Source organism: Notothenia coriiceps, unplaced genomic scaffold, assembly GCF_000735185.1.
Source record: "Notothenia coriiceps isolate Sejong01 unplaced genomic scaffold, NC01 NC01_scaffold00031845, whole genome shotgun sequence".
Taxonomy (NCBI): domain Eukaryota; kingdom Metazoa; phylum Chordata; class Actinopteri; order Perciformes; family Nototheniidae; genus Notothenia; species Notothenia coriiceps.
Window position 1 is genome coordinate 139,699 of NW_011364546.1, and position 21,975 is coordinate 161,673.

The 21,975-nt window shown below is 41.5% G+C and overlaps 1 protein-coding gene across 1 annotated transcript; it reads right to left on the reverse strand.

The window, feature by feature from the left end:
* Positions 1-1,269: 1,269 nt before the first annotated feature.
* Positions 1,270-14,279, reverse strand: nid1a (nidogen 1a). The gene is made up of 19 exons (XM_010788287.1): positions 13,967-14,279; positions 12,026-12,328; positions 11,714-11,940; positions 11,231-11,511; positions 10,984-11,124; positions 10,459-10,710; positions 9,986-10,186; positions 8,988-9,221; positions 8,654-8,791; positions 7,985-8,113; positions 7,157-7,300; positions 5,573-5,692; positions 4,919-5,146; positions 4,305-4,477; positions 3,444-3,570; positions 3,181-3,352; positions 2,469-2,626; positions 2,254-2,377; positions 1,270-1,432 (listed from the first exon to the last, which is right to left on the reverse strand). The coding sequence occupies exons 1-19, from the start codon at positions 14,168-14,170 to the stop codon at positions 1,270-1,272; spliced, it is 3,519 nt and encodes a 1,172-aa protein (XP_010786589.1). The 5' UTR covers positions 14,171-14,279.
* Positions 14,280-21,975: the final 7,696 nt, after the last annotated feature.

The following is a 21,975-nucleotide window of genomic DNA, read 5'->3' on the forward strand; positions in this document are numbered from 1 at the left end:
AAAAATGTAGATAAGCATAACACTGAGCAATAAAAAAAAGGCACAGTAAGTTCTCCTCTGGTTTTCAGTGGCATTTTCAGCAGCTATAGTTTAGTAATGCTGAGTGGCTCCTAATTTGTGGTGAAAAATCCAAACAGTGTCAACTCTCAGAGCAGCAGCCTCCTCATCTCAGTACCCGCCGTCTCTCTCCACACAGCCCACGCCCACTGCGTTGATGGGACATTTGCAGGAGCGGCCGGTAGGGGTTGCTAAGCAGAGGTGAGTGCAGCCCCCGTTGTTCACAGCACAGTAGTTTTGTCCTGGCGGAAGGAAAATATATACAAACTCTTATTAATGCGGGACATTCCAGGGCAATCGTATAAATCATACGCCTCCATAGCAGGAAACAGTCTCCTCACTGTTTGTTGAACACATATACACACACTTAAAGGAAACACAACGCAAACTCCAGATGTTTGAGGCCCCTCTCCCTTCACTCCACATTCCCTGGCTGTATGCATGCAGCCTTATCTAGTATAGCGGGTGAGACCTGGTGCTGCACCGTGATGTCATCCCTTCACTTAATGATGAGTACTAGCTGCAGAAACCCTCCTGCTGCTTTAAGAACCTGCTGAGAACTCATGTTCAGAGTTCTTTACAGAGGGCACAAAGGTCACACAACTGTGATGATGTGTCCTGAAGAGTGAAGGCAATGGATAATAACCATGACTCAAAAGGTAGCCCCCAAATGTACAAGGGTCAAGTTATTTCTAGGAACAGTTATTCAGAGTGAGTGGGAGTTTTTTCACCCCAAACTCTAGGTAAAAAAATTAAAAAGTCAATAGTTTTTTTAAACTAAATAATTCATGAGGATGTATGTATGGCCCTGTTGTACGCTCCAAAACAGTGGAGACTCAGTTAGTATACTCTAGTGCAACTTTGACATACTTGTGCTTTCCTCAGTTTTACTATTCTATGCTACTTAATGTATTACTTTATACTATACTACAATCAAAAGAAATGGGAAAGGGAAATCTTATACTTTTTACATTTCTTTGATAGTACTTTACTACATTTAATCCCAGTAGTATACAAAGTATTTTGAAAAAGATCTCCACCTTGATGAACTTCAAAATTCAAATGCTCTTACATGTATTCATATTTAAACAAACGTAGGTATATTCATTATTGATTGAAGTACATGTTGCTGATAATACTTGCGTACTTTTTACGTTTGTAACATTTCAATTGAGAACTTTTATTTGTCATTGGTGTATTTTCTACTTTTGCTTAAGCATGATCTGAATAGGTCATCCACCACTGATCTCTGGTGTCTTTACCTGCCGGACACTGGGCGTAGGCTGTGGCGATCCCATATATCTTCGTCTTCTTTTGAGGCTGGTACATGTCAGACTCCTTGCCAGCATGGCGGTCCACGGCGACCACGGCATCCCTGTTGAAACCACAACCAGAGTTAAGCAACGACTATCCCAGATTGAGTAATATTCGCATCCTGCCTCACTGTGTTTTGTATAAAAGTCTGTCAAGAATGAGTAAGGGTTAGGGTAGCCTTCTCAGACATAACTGACATAGTTTTCTCTATGTGTGTGTGTGTATTTGCGCCCCCCTCCTCGACCTTCTCCAGCTAGGCTACAGCCCTGGCAAGATCAGAGGGAGGCCCTGGGCAGGTCACTGGTAGAGGCTGAGAAATTGCAAGCAGCTGCCACTTTTTAGGATGCTTCCTCACCCCACATACACACACTAACAAAATAGACACCCCAACCCCCGCATTTTTTACAACAGCTAACATACAGAATCAGCTACATGGGAAAAAAGCCCCACAGTCTTCACATCGGTCTGGAAGAACATCAAGGGCCAGTGCTTGAAGTGTGGGGAGCTTTTTGACCTCTGACCCACCCTGTCCTTCTTCAACAGATCTGCGTTCTTACATTGCACAAAGGCTGCATTATGACATCAATGCTCTAAACTACAATTTGAAACTATACAAATAATATTAAGGTATAAAATAACTGCTTCAACACCATTTATTTTACAACTTCAGTTGAGATAAATACATTTGAGATGAATGATACTAATTATAATCACCAAAGAATGTGTAAAGGAACTTCATTATTGAACAACTTGATGCTATTGTATCTTTTCTTGAGTACATTTTGAATGCAGGAAGTAAACCATCCAAGTTCTTCTTCCACAACTGCTTACATACTAAATGTTTTAATAAGAAAGGAAGCTCAAAAATAGAAAAAGTCAAACCTCCGCCAGTCAGTGTAGTAGATGTTCTTCCCAAAAGACGTGATTCCGAAAGGGTACTGAAGCCCCTCTATAACCTTTCTGCGGTCACCGTGGCTGGGATGCGTGCACTCCAGTTTGTGTGTGCCTGCAGGTGAGAGATTATATGAATTAAATGAACTGATGATCACAAGGCAGACATCATTTCAGGTGAGTCATCTGTCTGAAATCTACATTACCTGCATCTGCCCAACAAAGCAGCGAGCTCTGAGAGTCGTAAGTCAAGCCGTTGGGCAGGCTGAGGTCGTCTTTAACCAGAACCCTTCGGTTGGATCCATCCATGTGAGAGGTTTCGATCTTTGGGGCTTCGCGGTTCCAGTCTGCCCAGTACAGATTTCTGTAAGGACAGGTGTGGAGTCAGTTCACTCTCAAACTCAACAGGTTTTAGGATCAGATCTTTTAGATAGAGCTAGCACTCGATGAGTATCAAGAAATTATAATGTTTGATTAATGTGTTAATATTCACTCCAACTATTATGGCTATCCTAATATGAATTTACAAAGATTTAAACATTGTTTAACATTTTCAGAGACATTATTTCTAATCTGGAGTTAGATGTGAAGAACAAAACCGCTAATTTATCTGTCCTTTCAATATAAGACTACAACCAACAGCTGTTTAGCTTAGTTTAGAATGAGAACCAGAAGCAATGCTCTATTTAAAATGAAAAAAAAGCCCTTTACCAGCACGTCTTAAGCTCACTAAATACTATATCTAGATTTTTGGATCTGTGAAAATAAGTGCCGTTTAAAAAAGTGTATTCCTTTAAATTAACAAATCAGAACGTATACATCATATTAACAGTTCCTTAGCAATGTGTATTTCTCTAGCAGTATGTCAAAGAAACAAACTAGTAAAGCGTAAATGTTGTTATGTGAAACAATACGCACCCATTGGGAGGGTCTGTTACAATAGCCCGAGGGTTGACCAGATCAGTGTCTATAATGACGCGACGCTGAGACCCGTCCAGAGAGGCCACCTCGATGTGGTCCTTCACAGAGTCTGTCCAGAACATAGTCCGGCTCAAGTGGTCGATGGCGATCCCCTCTGGGCTGTCCAGATCTGTTGGGAGGATATATCAGTTGTTTTGTTAAACAATACAGTGCTGTGATACACAAAATGGATGAATGAAAGCGTGAAGTATAACAGTTACCTGATGTAATGACCGCAGTGGGCTCTCCCGCCTGGATGCTGGCCTTGCTGATGGAGGGAGATGTGATTTCAGTCCAGTAGACCATTTTCTCCACACAGTCATAGGCCACACCAATGATTACCTTCTCCTGTGGAGGGGTCAGCAACCAACAATCATTGAAGTGCACTTTTGTTCAAACAAGAGTGGTCGGAGATAAAAACACGGAGCAGATGTGTGTTTTTAGACATTAACGTCTAGACATTAATCCAAACAAACAGAGCCCCACACTGAGCTTGAGCAACTCCAGTCCAGCTGCTTTGGAAATCAGCGTATTCCAAAGATGTCAGACCGATGGTAGTAATTAGTGTGAATGTCACCATGTGCCTCCAATAAAGTGTGAGCATTGAATGCTTGAAGCAGATGGGGAAATGGCTAGTGCTTGAAAGCAACTGTTATTACCAGCAAGGGAGCAGTATGAATACAAGGCTGAGCTGGTGTTACACAAATGAGAAGTCCAAACATACTTCAGCTTTTTTTTCCTAGTATTATATGAATGATCACACAGAAAATTCAGTTGGACATTGTGCCTAAGATGAACTTTTTCTGCCCTGCTAAGTTCACGTCTTTATTGAGGAAGTTTACTTCTAGGCTTATTTCAGCATTTCCCTGTCATGGACAGCCATTAAGCCAGCAAGATATTACATTTCATGATGGGGGATAAGACACATTCCCCAAAGATCATTTCATAAACAGAAAAGCCTCCAGAAATGTCTCAGATTAGTGTAGGTAAAACTGATTGTAGACCTGTCAAACCATATAATTTCATCACTAACATTTCTTTGGAATCATGCTCTCTGTAAGAGTTTATTTGGAGAAACTTACAGGGAGGTGGAGGAGAGCCTTGCCAGCGTCCTTTTTAATTTCATAACCTTCCAGCGGGACGTGCTCGATCCTGCCGCTCTGGGCATACAACAGGTGTGTCCCTGGAGGCAGAGGGTGGACATCAGGTCGAGGGGTGGGTCCAACAGGTGGGTGCACACCACTGTGGTCGATGCCTATCAGAGAAAAACACTGGAAATCAGAGGTCCTGTAGACGGGGAACTTATCTCAAGTCAGTTTAGCAACAGAAAGTCTCCTGATAAACAAAACCCTCTTCCATTTATCAGTATATTTTTGTAGAGCTTGTTTAAAGCTCCTTATAAATTATGCATGTTTGGTCTTTTAAAAGTTAATGTGTAAATCTCTGCCACTAGTTGTTGGCTAATTGTTTTTACCACCATTATTTTTAAATTAGAGTGTTAGGTAAAAATGTGAATAAAAACATTAGTTTCTTGCAGATAAAACAGCCCTGACAGTGAACAAATGAGACTGTTACCTCTATTAAAATGCTGATAATCGTTAGGGAATATTTGTGAGCAAAATATAGAATATAGGTCTTGTTGTTTTTATACATTTTATTGGGAGACACTTTGGTTAAAGGCATGAGATTTACTCACACATTGGTCTGCTTCCTGGCCCAGAGCGAGTCCCGAGGACCTCCTGCCCGCTTCGCTCCACACACCAGCAGTATCCCGTGCTGCCGTGGCACTGCATGGGTTCATAGGAACCGTTCTCGTCGCAGGAAGGGATGTACTGTCCAACGGAAGGTCGGGGGCCCCGTGGACCAAACTCAGTGGAACCCAGCAGACTGTCTCTGTGGGTCTCACATTGTGTTTTTGTCTTCTCTGTAGAGGAAAATAAGAAAATAAGCGCCGAAGTGAATGCCCTACAACAATGCCAAAGACTTCTACATGAGCTCATTCATTTCTGATTTTGTCCCCCGTTTTAAATTCAGCAACACAAATCCCTTGTAATACATTACGAAAATGAAAACCAGGTCCCAGCCAGCTGGCACCAATATGCTTGGCGAGGAGTTCATTTCCGAACACAACTCTTGCCCAAATGGGAGGGTTAAACAATGCAGAGAATGAAAATGATCCTCTATTATTGAGTCTGCAACTGAATAAAGAAAAACTAACAAAAAAGTTCAAACTCCCATGACACATTTTCTAAATAGTGGACAGAATACAAGTCCCGTGACAACGCTGCAATGTGTAAATAGATGTCGGGTCTGCCTGTCAAAAAGTGAAGTGGCATTCCATAAAACTTACCTTGGGAGCAGTAGAAGCCGTCGCCATAGTAACCCGGCCTGCACTGGCAGGTAAATGATCCTTCGGTGTTATAACACACAGCGTCTTGATGGCACTTGCCAGACTGGCACTCATCTATGTCTTTAGGAAGAAGAGAAGAGAAGAGGGTGAGTAGAGAGAGAAAGAGAGAGAAGAATCAACCGTAGAGGCTAAAATATTTTCCGCATGTCTGATTTGTCGCGTCCTTTTATGGTCAGGGATCTCCAGCATGATCTGGGTCAGCAACAACATCAAGCTAAAGCATGGAAAGAATGGAAACTATTACTGAATGCCAGCCAAACAAAACTACAGGCGGACTCAGGATCTCCATCTGCTTTTTATGTTTCACTGCTCAATCGCTGCACATGTACTTTGTAAGCAATCTCACCTCCCCCGTCCTAAGCAGATGGTCTAACAATTACAGCCGTAAAGCCCATGTAATGGATTTCAAACATGTACTTCTTGTGCAACAGGCCCCTTGTGTTGATTTTCAATTTAGCCAGTTGACTAGAAATACTTCACACTACTGCCAATTACTGCTAAAATCACATCCCTTGCTTACACAATATCCTTGTCAGCTTGTGTTTTTCCTTCCTCTAAGATGACTCTGTGACATCATCACTCATGAATGCTTTTTTGCAGCAAACAATCTCATCTCAGATTTGACATTATCCTTGCAGACACCAACATGTTTAAAGTTGGAGTGAGCATAATAAAACGTTAAAGTTTAATCAGATTTTGTTAGTAATTAAATGACAACATGTACATTTAAATGATTCAAATTTGAATATCATAACATCAACCAATTAGTAATGTGATGCAATCTTAAACCTGCATAGCTTAAATGGTTACAATAATTAATTACTTGTCAGTTAAAGTATGCAAAACCATTGATACTGTCACGATCTGTCTGTGTTGTGTTTTGTCTTGTCTTTTTCTGTCTTTGGTTTCCTGTTTTATTTTGTAAAGTGTTCACCTCCTGTCTTGCCTGTTGCTTGCTGTCTGTTTTCCCTCCCTGATTACCCGATTGTGTTCACCTGTGGCCCTTGTGTTTCTCCTCCCCTGCCCGGCTGTTTCTCGTCTTGTGATTATCCCTCTCTGTATTTAGTCTAGTCTCTTCCTGTGTTCAGTGTTGGTGCATTATTTTGTCATTCCTGTTCCCCTTCATGTTGGTCATTGTCACCTTAGTATTGGATGCTACCTGGTACCTGTTTTGGATTCTTGTTTTTGTTCAGCTTTTGTTGAATAAAGCTCGCCTTTTTGTTTCCTTTTTGAAAACAGCTTCCTCCTCATTCTGCATTTGGGTCCTATTTTTCCCGCACCCTGACAGATACATTTCAGTCCAATAATCTAATGTTATGGTAGTAAACGCTCTAGCTACATTCTAAAATTAATAAGTTTTGATATACTATGAGCACTGTGTTTTACTGTGTTAGAATTAGAGGCAAAAACAACTCAGTGTTGTTTATTATGTAACCTTTGAATGAGTTGACCTACAAACTGAAAGCAGTTAATTCCTGTGATCATTCTTCAGCAAAAGCATATAGACAGCGTCTCTATTCGTACCTTGGCAGACTTTGCCATCTCCAATGAACCCTGGGAGGCAGGAGCAGATGTAGGACGAGCCTCCAGTGTAGCTGCACTGAGCACGCTCAGGGATGTCACAGGTGTGGGTGCCTTCGTCACAGGCGTCCCTAGGTCGATCAACCCCTGAGGACGAAGAAAATGTACTGTTGATTAAATGTTGGGGGGATGAGAGTAAGAGAGTTCAATCAGAAGATTGATACTGCTCTCGATATCCGTTATATGCTGCCGCTGCAACCAGCAGCAATCTAGTTTAGCATAACATGATGACTGGAAACAAAGGGGAAAAAACATTTATTTGGAATAAACAAGCAAGACGTGAATTATTGCGTTTTAGAGGTGCTGGAAGGCAAATGTGTTACCTTTGGACTGAGCCAGGTTACCCGTTAGCGCTTTTTCTATTCTTTAGGCCAAGCTGAGCTAACTGGCCGTAGCTTAATCATCTTCAACCAAAAACGCAATATAAACTAGGCTTGGCTGGACTATATGGCCAAACTTGATGACAATTTTGACAATATGTTGATAATTAAGTGAGCAACTCGGTAGCTTTAGAATACAGCGGAGCCTACAATGTGTTGTTTGTTGGGTGGATTCGGAATAACTTTATCTAGATTAAATTATATAATAAATTATATTATGCTACTGCACCAATCAGTAAAATGCATTAGTGGTATTTATGTATAGTAAGTTTGTTTTATCTAGCTCACCCTGATATCTTAGTTCAATTTATTACAATTCATGCCTGAACCTGTTAATCCCAACTACAACATTAGATTTCTGGAATATCTAAGTGTACTTGGGAAGACTTACCAATGCAGGTCTGCCCATCATTGGCAAACTGATAACCATCTTCACATTCACAGCGGAAGGTCCCGGGCTGGTTGTTGCAGATAGCGTGGGAGCCACAGATCTGAGGATTGTCTCTGCACTCATCAATGTCTGATAAAGAGAAGAGTCGATTATCATATGCTAATAGCTGCCACATTAAGTCCATGTTTAACTTTGAGGCTCTGAAGTCTGGATTTGTCAAATCAGTGTCCTTCATTATCAGATGGAGATCAGAGAAGAGAGCTTGATTAGGTTTCTTAATTACACACGTTTCAAGATAGCATCTGTCTGAGTTACTTCCTTCCTCTCTCTACTGTATGTGCCTCAGAGTTCTTCCTGTCTGGTATCGAATACAAGAGTCTCAAGGTTGTATAGAGAATGGACTAGGGATGAGGACCACAGTTTATATGTCAACCTGGTCCGGGAGTATGTGAGACTTTGTTTACCATGTGGGACCCCTCTGCTAATTGGTAAGATTGCCCAGTTCCCCCGGAAGGAAGGCTTTATAATGTCTGGGTTAATTAAATGAAGGCTCTAAACAGATGTGGAAACTGTTTGATTTACTTGAAAGCAGAACATTCATGAGTGATGAAAATCTTTATTGCCACACACATTGGAAACTTTTTGAGTTAAATCACATATTATTCTTACCATAGCATGTGCGGCCATCCCCGTTGAAGCCAGTCGCACACTGGCAAGTGAACTGAGTTTCTTGTCCTGGCCGACACACAGCGTTGGTGTCACAGCCGTGTCTTCCAGTGAAACACGGGTTCTCCTCTGGATCCCCTCCTGAGAGTGAAACAGTCTTATTTAGGACAATGTTACCACTATTATATTAATACATGTGATTACATGAGAAGAATAACACTGATTTCACCATTCAGAAATAGCCATAACTTTTAGTAGAAGTGGAGGATGTTGTACTCCAGGAAGGAAGTGTGCGCGGACTAAAACAGGAAGACAAAAATAATCCCCATGACCTCACCATTGATATCACCGATCTTGTTGCTCATGGCGAACCGGATGAGTTCGTTATTAGCATCGTACAAGACAAAGACTTGGTCCACGCTGAGCATCTGAGTGGGTTTCATGTCTCTCAAAGACTCTCCATACTGGCAGCTCTGGAAGGTGATGGTCTGACGCCACTGGTAGGACCTGGTTTCAGTGGAGCCATCGGGCAAGCTCACTACGTAGTCCCGGGTGGAGGATGAAGTGATCACTGGAAGGCAGGATAAGCAAGACATTTGTAAATTATTTCTTAGTCTTCTTTAAAAGGGATAGTTTGGATTGTTTGAAGTGGGGGTTGTGAAGTACCCAGCATACCCCCAGCTTGGAGCAACAGAAGCCTAATAATGTACTTCTGAGGAAAGGGGCAGAAAGGGACAAATTATTATAATACAAATATTCTCAACCCCCGTTTTTTGTTTTGTTATTGTGTGACCTTGGTGAATCCAAACTAACCAGAATTACATTATAACACTGATTGAGGCTGCAGTTTACCAGCAACTTCAATGTTCTAGAAAGCTAAATGACTATTTCCGGGGACTTTGAAGAGAGCATTGATAATAGCTTTAGTGTAACAATAAAAGGAATGCCTGGAGGGAAGGTAAAGCAGTGAAAATATTCTTAATTCAGTGTACACTTAAAATGATACTGATTATTTTAGGTGGGACTTGTTTTTAAGTGGCTGAAATAAGTTTTGCTGCTTCCCCCTATCCACAGCAGTCCCCATACTCCAGTATCTTCTCAAAGAGAGAGCAAGCTGCTCACCATCTGCTTTAGTTAATACAATGAATATTTATAAATACCCAACATAACCCCACTTCAAAACATTACCTTTATTGGTTAAGCTATAGTTACAAAAGCAGAACAATTGTTATTTCTGATAAATAAAGAGATTTGGCCATTTGAGAAAAACAGGAGAAACAAGGCAGTGACATCTTCACAAGAACAAAGTGAGTCTCTGTTTAAGCTGTTCCTCACAGTTGTTGCCGTACTGGTAGATCTCAGAGTAAGGGTCGATCTGCACGGTGGCGCCACGAGGCACCTCAGGGACCCGGCCCTCCAGGGTGGTGCTCACTGCCAGGTGGTCGTGCTCATCGATGCCTTTGAACTCCTGCCTGATGGTCAACTTCTCATTCCCTGGCAGAAAGGTCACCTCAGCCTGCCGTACAAACTTCCCCCCTACAGAGGACAGAGAAGAGGTTAACTTTAAGAACCTGGCCCTGGATGAAATTTGGCTCACTGCCTTCTGACTCGGCTGAAGTAATGTGAGGGGAATTCAGCTGGACAGAATGAGTGAAAATGCAGCTGTATGGCAAGTTGCTTGTAACAGCGCAGACATTTGTTTACAGAAATGTCCTCATTTTCTAACCAAGTGAGAGAATCACACGAAAAGCTTGAAGTTGTCACATTATCACATATTGTTAAAGCAGTTGTAGAAACAGGTACTTCACCTATGATACTGAAGCCATTCCTAAAGCCAGGCTGCTCCAGAGCAAATGCCCACCCAATGACTCCACCAAGGGCCGACAGGGGCTGTAGAGAGGGCCCAATGGTGCTAGGGATGTCACTGATGGCCACATAAGAACGGCCGTCATTTACCACAACGTAGGAGTGGAGATCATTGCTGGTGAACTCCACTGGGGAAGGAGAGTTGCCCACATGCACTTTTCCATGCACTTTACCATTCATCCTCTGTGGCTTTCCTGCAAAAACAAACCAAAACCTTCAAAGTTGGTCCCAGAAAGGAGCAAACAACCACACGAGCTGAACACATAGATTTTAACAAATAATTTCAAGAGTAGCGTAATGGACGAACAGCCACAATAATCACATTTTTCTTGTAAGTTAGGCATGTTCATGAGCTTCAGGCTAAAACAAATGTGTTATCCTCTCCATTTCCTTGAAGCAGTAGTAGCTTACAAAAAGAACGCACTGTTTGAATCTTTTATCAAAATGAAATTTGGCCGTAGTCTTACCCTCTGCCACACATTCTAGCCCATTGCCATAGAAGCCAGGTCTGCAGTTGCAACAGTATCCACCCGAGTAGTCTTTGCAGTCAGAAAACTGGGAACACTTATTTCTACTGTTCGCACATGTGCCCAGGGCGTATGAGAACACTGAAAACATAAAAAAGATTGATAAAAATAAACAAAGAACAGATAATTGATAAAATAATTATACACCAATGAAAGAAGCATTTGAGTTCTTCTCCTTTTGACCCACCATCTACATTTATATCCGTGTCGTCCACCACTAAGACTTCTGGGTTGCCAGGCTGAAGTGGCTGGTACTGAACTGGGTGGACTTCGATCTGCCCCCCTTTTCGGTCCTGCTCTGGCTGTCCATTAGTATACACAGTCCTCCTTGCATGATCGGCCTCAGAGGGCCCCTGTGGAGCAGCTTCGACGGGCAGGTCATTGACCTCACCTGGAGCCACGTTGGTAAAATAGGGAGAAGTTCCAATCTCATACACCCATACACCCCGCAGGCCAGAGTTGGTGTCTCTATAAAAAGGTGAAAACAGACTTTTACAACTTCAACTTTATTGGCCCAGAGGGGAAGCTTGTCGAGATGTAGGCCCTTAGAAAAAATGTAGTAAACAAATACATCAAGTGACTACTTAGTGAACTAGTAATCAGTTGGGTCATTGCCATCAAGACACCAGAAAATGGTAATTACTTTGCTGGCAGCATTTGGTTGACTTACTCTGCTAAAGCGCGAATGGATGCTTCATCATCAGTGGTGGTGCGATAGTATGGCCCCTGACTGGAAAACACAAAACCCCGGACCAAACCCTTATTGAAACCAGCATGCATGACCACACTGCTGCCTTGTACAGGCGTGGACAGAATCGGCATCCCATCCCTTGCATAGAGGATGATAGCGTACGATGCCGTTTCCAGGGATGCAATAACCAGCTGGAAGGTGTTTCTCTGTGTAATAAAAAATGTTTAAGAAAATGTAAATGACAATTTAAACCACATAGATCAAACACTTAAATATCCATGTGATGCTCACCCTCTTCTCAATGCCATCTCCTCTGCTTGGAGGTTCATGGGTGGCGACATTGACCCAGGTGACGACCACAGCATTGGTGGGCCGGACTTCATCATCCTCAGGGAAGGCTCCGTTGATGTATTGGGCTGCTCTGGTCAGTACATCAGGACTGGAGTCTTGGCGGAAGTAAACCTTCCCCACACCATCACTTGTGTCAAGGTCTCCGAGCAGAGCTGCAATCGTGCCGAATGTTGGGGGCATTTTGCCAAGATATGTCGACTCCCCTGTTGGCTCTGCTGTGGCAACAAAACCATTGGTGTTGATCTGAAATCAAAAGCTTGAGTTGGTAATGGGGTTAACAAGAAATTAGATGCATGTTACAGTACACCATATGGCTGTTTTTATTTTTTTAGTCATTATGATAACACATGAAGAACTGTAACAGCAGAGGTTAAGCCAGTCCAGTCTGACCCACTTTGATCTTTATTCCACACTCATTAGACTAATGATCCGAGTCAGCTGCCATGTCCTACAATAATGCACAAACAAAATGCCATTTAACACAGGTTTCACACACTAGGGGTTTAACATGAACACATGCAGGGCTTGTAAAATAAATTCTAAAATGTCAAAAACACACACACAGACTTTGCACATGAGGCTGCTTCACTTCCTGACCCGGGGAAAACAAGAGCACTATTCCTGGCTCGAGCCACACAGTTTCCTGTCCTTGCCCCTGTCGAGCAGCCCCAGAGAGCACAAAGATTGCGCACTAATCTTCATTACAGAAACTTCCTGTCAAAATGTGAGATAGAGCTGGGAAAGTGATCAGTAAGTCTGATCTTGCAGATGTAGCGAAGAGAGAGATCCGTAACCGTAAGGTTAGTAAAGGGCTTTGTAGGTTATGAATCACACTAAGGAGGAGACCTCCTAATGATTAGAAGAATGTTTTTTTCTATAACCTTGTGAAACGCATTACTGTTCTCCTGCAGGGCACAGACAGTTCAGGGTTGACTGTCTCGTTCAAAACTAAAATCTTCGGGGCATCCTGACTGCAGTAGAGAAATATGTTTGTGGTGAGTGATGTAGGGATAACTTGCAGCAAGGAAACCCCCCGGACTCATAGGTGCAAAAAGGAATTTAATATTTACTCCTAACACAGGTTAATGTGTTAACCACAACTTTGTTTGCCTCTGCACACCTCCTCTAATAGATCTTCCACTTAAAAAAAAAAAGGTGGTAACAAAAAGCTACCACCTTTTGTATATAATTACTCTCTGATGGCAGATATCTGCTAGCCGCACAATTAAAACAAAGATACAGCAGGAGAATCACGGGGAATAAAGGGCTGTTTGTCAGTTCAATACAATGGTGCAGCTTTCAGCTAAATCTAGCTATTTTAAGCGTTATTTAAAAGCATCACAGGGTAATGCAAACAGTAAAGACACAAAGTCTAACAATGTTGTTATGTTAGTAGCCTACTACCTTTCCAAATGAATTATCTTACAGTTTCCTCACAGTCTGCTATCTTGATATTTAAGGATCTAAACATTTAAAACATTTATTCAGTTAATAAAAAAGCATCCCTTACTGACCTCAGTTATAGAACATAGACTCATCAGTATATGTTTTGGGGTTAGATTACAAAATAAGTACTTTATGTCAACAATACAATTATGAGTTTAGGGAAAACTGCAAGAATGTGTAGACACATGCATTCCACGAGATTTAGCAGCCATTGAGATTAGTCAATCAACATTTATAAAAACCCAGAGCATACTCTGCCCCAGATATACTTTGCAACTTCCAGGAATTGTTTTAGGATGTTACTACCTTTTTTCCGTATAACTGTTAGGGTGTGCGCAATTGCGCGAGATCGTTGGACAATCCACCCTGACCAATTAATCCTACGTGTTTGTAGTAAAATGACAATGCTAGTGTATCCATTTATGAGTAACTTACAAAAATGCTGTCGAAAATGCCATCATAAAACAAAACTGGCTTGTCCAGTGGAAGTAGGTGCGTCTTGTCATTCCCCGCTTCCAGTAACTGGTCCCTTGCGCTCGTGCCGTGATGAAAAAACTCTCCCCGCGTTACGCTCTCCACCGTCGCAACAAGTCCGAGAAAACTCGCATAGACGAACCATCTTTGCTCCTGCCAACCCATGGTTCCTTGTTTCAGGAGCAGTTAAGTCCTGTGGTTTGTCCAAGTCAGGTTAGTGGAGAGTGAGTGGCGCGAGAACTCCACTAAAGAAAGTTGGAGAAACGTGGGGCGGGGTTGAGAGGGGGCGAGCTGAAAACTTGCTTTCACCAACATTGGAGAGAGACATGAGAGGTATAGCCTATACTTTCCTTGTCATGTTGTCAATTAAACAAATTCCTGAAGGGACGTGGTAATGACAGAAGGCTGACATGCTCTGGGTCCGTTTATTGGCGCAGTTATCTAGACATCTGCAGTGATCATTGGGCCAGCCCAACTGTGAAAACACAAACACTATAAAGGGTTGGTTGAGGACAGAAGTAGCCACTGAGGTCAGTTTCACATCACATCCCTTGATTTAAACCCACTCATTGTTCCAGTATTACCAATACAGTAGAAGGCAGCCCACATGTTTGGATGATAAGGTACTATAACACAGGGGCCACTGTCTGTGTGGGAGGTCTACAGAGGGACAACACTGGACTGTATTAGCAGATTTGGATACAGGCCAAGGGCCCATCAGAGCATGGACCAGTTACCAGCAACAGAGCCCCATGGCCGGTTTGATTGAAACATTATGTAAAAGGACAAGATCACAGAGCAGTGTACCATACACTAATCATCTGAAGGAATCCCGCTGCGGCTATCAGACTCCCCTCCAGCTGGGATAATGAGGGGCATGCTGGTAATATGGTTCAACTTGGGGATGCTTCTGCCCTCCTATCGCTTGGTCAGTCATCCATCCAACACTTTGGTCCAATTATCTGAGCAACTGTTGACCACATTGCCATGACATTTTAACAGGGGTATTCACGGTCCCCAGGAGTCCTAATGATTTTGTGTGACCTCTGACCTCTTTGTTTGGAGTGGAAAATGAAGTTCATCCCCACTCTGGTCCATAACAACGTGCTTTGAAAAAGAAAACAAGATAATAAATAACCTCTACATGAATGATAATATTTACACTATATTCGGTGTGGACAATGACCACCAGATGATGATTAATATTGTTTTTGGAGAAACCCTGACCTTTAAATATTTACACCACCAGCAGGCCAAGATGTCATTCAACAAGAGATATTGAAGGCTAAGGAACAGATTATGTGTCATGGTCCCTTCCCTTACTGGTAAACACCCACATAACACTATTTTAAACTAGTCTTAATGTGTTGAACTTGGTGCCCATGTAAAGATGTGAGAATGAAAAACTATGTGTCTTTGTGGCACTAAATTATGTTCATTTGATTTTTATTTTTGCTTTTGAATAAGTGGATTTTAAAAATATAATAATTAAAGTCTGAATTAATTTGATCAAATTGCTCACTTCCAAACAGAGGCAATAACTAGTCATGCAGTTATTTGATGTAAGGAGTCATCAAGATAATTGTTTGTAATCTAGAGGATCAGCTTCTTCAAGAGCTACCCTCTTGCACCACCCTCATGCCTAAATACTGTATATAATGGTCCTATTGCTGTGAAATGTACAGGTCACATTGACGCTGCCATGGAGACAGATCCTTGTGATTCTCCACAGCCTTTTCTTTAGCGTCACCCTCAGGGAAAACTCTCCATTTCCAGCCTCTCTTCTGATAGGAGTGTAAGATCATGAGTTTTTCTAAGCAGCAACAGCTGTGTGGTGTACTGAACATTTCAACATTTTATGGGGCTTGTGAAACACCAAAGAAGTTTTTTTATTTAATCTACTATGTTTGTGCTTAACTGTATGTCTAAATCTGTCTTATCTGCATATGTTCGTACAAGGTTCCATGTAAAGGATCCAAATTATACAGACAATGTGCCTAGTACTAGGCTGAAGGGCATATCACTGCTACTTTCTGTCATGTGCCTCAAAGAGAGAAGTCATCTGAACTGATCTAGAAGCAAGTTTATTTTTAATAAATGTACAAGCGGTATTAACATCATTTTCTGGAAACCTTAAATTGATTTTATATATTTTACTGGATACAATAGTATTTTGGAAGGAGAACAATCAGGTCATTTAAATATTGAATGTGTTCACCTTCTTTGTGTTTCTTTCTTTTGACTTGTTAGTTCCATAGTTTGTCCAACTTCCGAGCCCTCCAAGCCTTTCCATCTTTATATAGTTTAGGGTGCCACCTTCTGGTCATCTGTACAAAAGTTTGCATTGAGCTTTCATAGTATAATCTACAATTAATTCTAAATGTTTTCATGGTTTAATATATATTGATTTACATAAGGAAAGCACCATGATGTCTATGTATTTTTTTCTCTCTCTGAAATATATTCAAAGAATGGTAAATATACAACTAATCTGCAGAAAGAAAAGACCATTCAGAATGCTCTTTTGTGTGGTGCCTGCTGGTAGTGTCTCCATTTTCCAAAAAGATTAATGTATATCAGCGCAGTCAAAGGTGAGCATAGTGACCTCCATCCTTGGCCTTCCTCATGTTCACATGCCCCAGCCTGTGAAACAAAAACCGGGCGGGCCACTTCTACCATAACAAACTTCACTGAGGTTTGTGTGCAGAAGATACGTTTCTTTTAGGATCATCAATAAAAGGTTTGCTTCTCTAATCACATTTTTGGTTGTAATTAAAGGGAAACTTTATGAAAAAATATCAGTTTATTCATCATGACGAGAACTAATTTCCCAGTGAAAACAGGTATACAATGTATTCCTTGGTCCTGGAGGCCCTTTCTAAAGTCAAACAAAAGAAACCTGATGATGTCATGAGGTCTCACTGTTATTGGATTGGCTGTGTTACAAACTCAAGGTGTGATTACGTTTGAGTGCTGAAGGTGTTTGCAAGGGAGAGAGGGAATCATTAAAACACAACTGATTTCGATTTGTAGGATCAAGATTGGAGCTTGAATCCTATTCCTATCCCAAAAAAAGTTGGAATATGTTCCTCTGCTTTATTTATGTTGTCATGCCAAGTCTAATACGCTGAACTTTGGGAACTCAGGGGCATCTCAGGGACATCAAAAACTCCAGGACACTTTGTAGCAAAGTTAATATTGTGTTAATCAGAATATTTGCTCTAGTGAGGGGTGAACAGGACATCGAACCCTATCTCTTGCAAGACACCAGTGTTATAGTCAAGTCACCAATTCACGAGTCCAAGTCAATTTCGAGTCACCACTCTTCGAGTCCGAGTCCAAGTCCGAGTCACCAAGGGAGAGTCGTAGTCGAGTCCGAGTCCGAGTCACCCAAGGAGTGTCCGAGTCGAGTCCGAGTCATCATTACCTGTGTTCGAGTCCAAGTCAGAGACACCCAAGGAGTGTCACAGCGACTTCATGATTAACCATTGCACGATATATGTGTTGAAAATGTTTAGCTGCTCCTCTACATTGCTTTTATCCTGTCATTTATACTAATCTGATCTATTGAACTACTGTTGAAGCGAGATTGGCTTACAATTCTTGTAATAGGTGCTATACCAAATAAAGTTTATTACTTTAATATAATATTATTATTGTAATGACCTTTAATAGTCCAACTATATTTAAAATGATTACTTTTAAAGAAGTGATTGATATTTGTATGCCAATATTTTTTTTTTTTTTTTTTTTTCCCCCCCTTTATGGTAAAGTTTTCGTTTTCACTTTTATTTTGATTAGTAATTAAGATTTGGGGACTCTTATTTTGAAGGAACTTTTACCGGTTAAATCGTTTACTGAAAGATTAAGCCCCAGAAAGCACCTGCTACTTAGCATCCAAAATGGACGTCATTCTGCATGCTAAGTAGCCATGTGCTTTCGTGTTATCGGCTGAATCTTTATTTATTCATTAGATCAAGTTACTCTGATGATAGTGTTCAACACAGCCTATATGTCTGAACTCGATCCTTAGAGTAATGTGTTACGGAGCCTTCTCTTCAATCTTGTTTCCACATAACATAACAAGCATTTTGCGCTGCTCTTTTCCAATGTGGAAGCAGAATGTGTGAAAGCATACAGCATGATGCGGGGTGTGTCCTCGACATGTTTAGACTGGAATAGCGGGGCCCAGTACGTGAACTCGCCTCGCAGGTGCACATGCCAGGATAGAGGACATCAGACTGAAGAGAAAACTTGCTCGAGTCCGAGTCCAAGTCGGAGCGTCAATGTACAAGTCGAGTCCGAGTCATCGTGGGGGAAACATTCACGAGTCCGAGTCCGAGTCCAAGTCATCGTGCGCGAGAATTCACGAGTCCAAGTCGAGTCCCGAAAATCGGCACTCGAGTCCGCTTCTTTCTTATTCTTTTTGTACTCATGCATATCTTACCAAGGACAGAAAGGAGCCCAATGTTCCTTTGTACTTCTTTCCAGGACTTGCATTTATAAGCTGGTATCCACACAGAAAATGCATTAACATCCTAGTGTGAATGCAGGCATACAAACAAATGCATGTGTTGAAAATCAGTTCAGTCAGACAACTCGCGTATAAAATGTTCATTCACAGCAGTGTATAGTTTGAGTTTGGCAACTACTCATCACTCATAGAATAATGTTTTACATTGAGCAGTGATGATAGTGGTGGGAGAGATGGCAAATATTGTAACTTAAAGGTCTCCTATTATGCAATTTTTGACATATACTCTCTCCAGTACAGGTTAGCAGGTATTAGCGATGCCAGCTAATGTAAACAAAGACCTATTACGTCCAAAACAGTCGGGCATTGTTTCTGATAGCAACTTTCTGATAGTGCTGTGGGTCCATATTTCTGATATTACGTCATATCGGACGCAAATCTGGATCAGCTCCGTTGTTCCCCCGTTTTTAGAGATTTGGGTACGGAGGAAAAGAGAGAGGGTATGCATTTTGCATAATAGGTCCCCTTTAAATAGAGCGCTAGATTTCACAGAATATGTTTGGTTGGGTGGCAATACATGTCACATGTACTGTATATGTATCAATGGTTCCAGAGTGGACTGCCTGAACTATACAGGCTTCACTCCTTTTAAGTCAGTCTTTGGTGTTAACTTAACTTTTCTTGTATGAATACAATGACAGCAAAACAGGTTTATAATTGTGTCTCTTGTAGCCCTTATGGCCGTTTTGAAAGTTCCAGTTGTGAACTAAACCCTCTGTTGGGAAAATACTGAATGTACTCTTCCAATATCAGAGTACTCATGATAACAAAGGTATCCCAACTGTAGCTGTGAACATGACAGGATGTGTGATTACCTAGAAGAGCATCAGGACTGTTTGAGGCATATAATAGCTATGTGATTAACATGATGATTCATGGAGAGATGATGGAGAGAGACATATGACAAGCATGATCATTTCTGACGTGGAGCTAATCTGAAGTAAACATTGAATACTGCTTTCTATTCCTCCATCTTGTGACTGTGTAACTCCCTCTCTTGGATATCAGCATGTGAAGGACACTGTTCAGGAACTAGTTGATGCTCTGTATGTGATGACTACTTCCATTCTGGAGAGGATCACAAGTACATGGATCCTGAGATTGAAGCTCAAGCCGGTGACGAGTGATATTTTTCTAACACCCTCTGTCTAATTACATGTCTGAGAAAGCTCATTTCCAGACAATATATGCTACATTTTGTTGGTAAAGTTAAGGTACTTGAAGTTAATAAAGACAGGCTTTATACACCTATCAGTACTCAGGTGTAAATAGCATTGTTAGTAAATCAAGCTCACTTTTGCTATATCTCAACTTAAAGATCCTGAATACAGAGATAGGATGCTTGAAGTATAGAGAGATCATATTATCTATCATGTCTTGTAAAAAAGGACTCACATGAGCTCACATTTTGTTTTGGTTAAGGGCAGAGATGTGCACAGGACACTAGATGAATCTCCAAGAAAGAAAAACCCCCAAAAGCACAAATAGGCCTCTTTAATGGACAGGGTCACAACTGCTAATTTCAAACCGCCTAGGGGAACAGAGAACAATTACTACTGTTTTGTTGTCATTTACCTTTTGAACTGGTTTGCCATTGAAAAAGTGAAGGAGATGAAAGTTATGTAACACGAGACTGAAACATTCTATGGGTCTATGTTTATGTTGTGATCAAGCATGAGGAACGTTTTAAATACCTGCAATTATTATTCTAAAAGTGGGTATATGGTATCCATGAGAACTGCAGATTTTATCGCACCATGCTGCGCAAACCATCACTTTTCACAAGTGTTGTCTTTTGTATGCCGCATTTCACGCTCCAATGTTAATGCTTTCTGTTGGTGGGTGCCAGTTGTATATACTATATATATAATATGCAAGTGCCTGGAAAAGAGTACAAAGGCACATTTGGGCTCCTTCCTGTCCTTGTAAGATATGCATGAGTACAAAGATAAGTAAGATCGATCTCAAATACTTGCTCAAAGCAGGGCAGAGTGCAGCGCATGCTTACATTAGAGATATCCGTTTGTGTGAAGTAATGGAGATGGAAAGTTTTGAGAAGATGGAATATTTCTTGCGAAAGGAACTTGTGGCAGGTTTTGGCCGCTTGTTTTTCCACTGCATCGCTATCTGCCAATTGTTCTGGTGCTAAAGCTCTTGAGTTAATTACTCAGATCAAACATTCCCCTCTTTTGATTTTGTAAAGATAATTTTGATTACAGTCATAGCGGAATGAACAGCGGTTGCCAGGATCTGCGAGGGTGGCAAATATGATTACACCCCCTCCTTATCACTTACACTGGCGTTTCCCGTGGAATTGAGGATCGGAATTCAAAAAGGTCTCCGTCCTACCACAGTGTATTCATGGAACTGCCACCTCCTTACTCAGGAACTTCCTCACCCCATACTCCTTGCGGCCACCCGGCTATTCAGCACTCCACTCCTTCAGGACCCCCCTAGGCCAAGCTTTTACGTATTTGGGATACGGCCTTCGCTCTGGTTGACGCTCTCCCGGACACATACTGTAGGCACCACAGGGAAGCTCTTTTTTAAAAGGCCTTCAAACCCATCTATTTCATGACCTTTCCCTAGACTTTTATTTATTACACCATTTATTTTATTTTATTATATGATTGTTATTGCTTTATTCCATTTACCGTGTTTGTGTTACTGTTTTTATACTGTTTCAGCTCACTGCTTGTGGCACTTCGGGATTTGAAGTCAATATGAAGTGCTTTATAAATGAAACCATTATTATAATTATAGAAAACTGAGCTCTCCTCTCGTCAAATGAGTGCAGAGGAATTATGGTGATCTGACTCGTTATTATGCTGGACTTTTCAATTTTCCACTGATGGTCTGCGGAGTCTTAAATTCCTGCTGAAAGGAAGTGGCTGTTACTTGAATAATTGTTTTTCCTGCTCTATCTCTCTCCGCTTCATAACTTTCATTTGTATCTCTCCTCCACTAGAACACTTGAGGACAGTTCTTCTGCGGGTATTAGCTAAAAGTGAGGACGGACAAGTCATCATTAGGGGAGTAATCCCAATCAAGAGAGGGAATGTTGGGCAATGAAGGTCTGTTTACACGGACTATCTCTCATAATACCGCCTGTGTCTCCAAATGTGGTGGAACCGTTGACAGCACACTTGGCTTCAAACGCAACGATCAAAAGCAAGTTTGTTAAAAAAAGTCTGTTACTTGGAAAGTATAAGTTTCAACAAAAATCACTCCTGAGAGGCAAGACGTAGGAAGGCAATTGCAACTAAATAACTTGCCTATCGTCCACAAGAGTACAATATCTCCTGTGGCGAGAAAGCGTGGCTCTGCTAAATGGCACAAGGCGAATGGACTAGGGCCAAGGGGGACAGGACTATTATTACTGAGGGTAAGGCGGGAAATGGTGGAAAATCAGGCGGTGGTGGCGACGCTGACGATG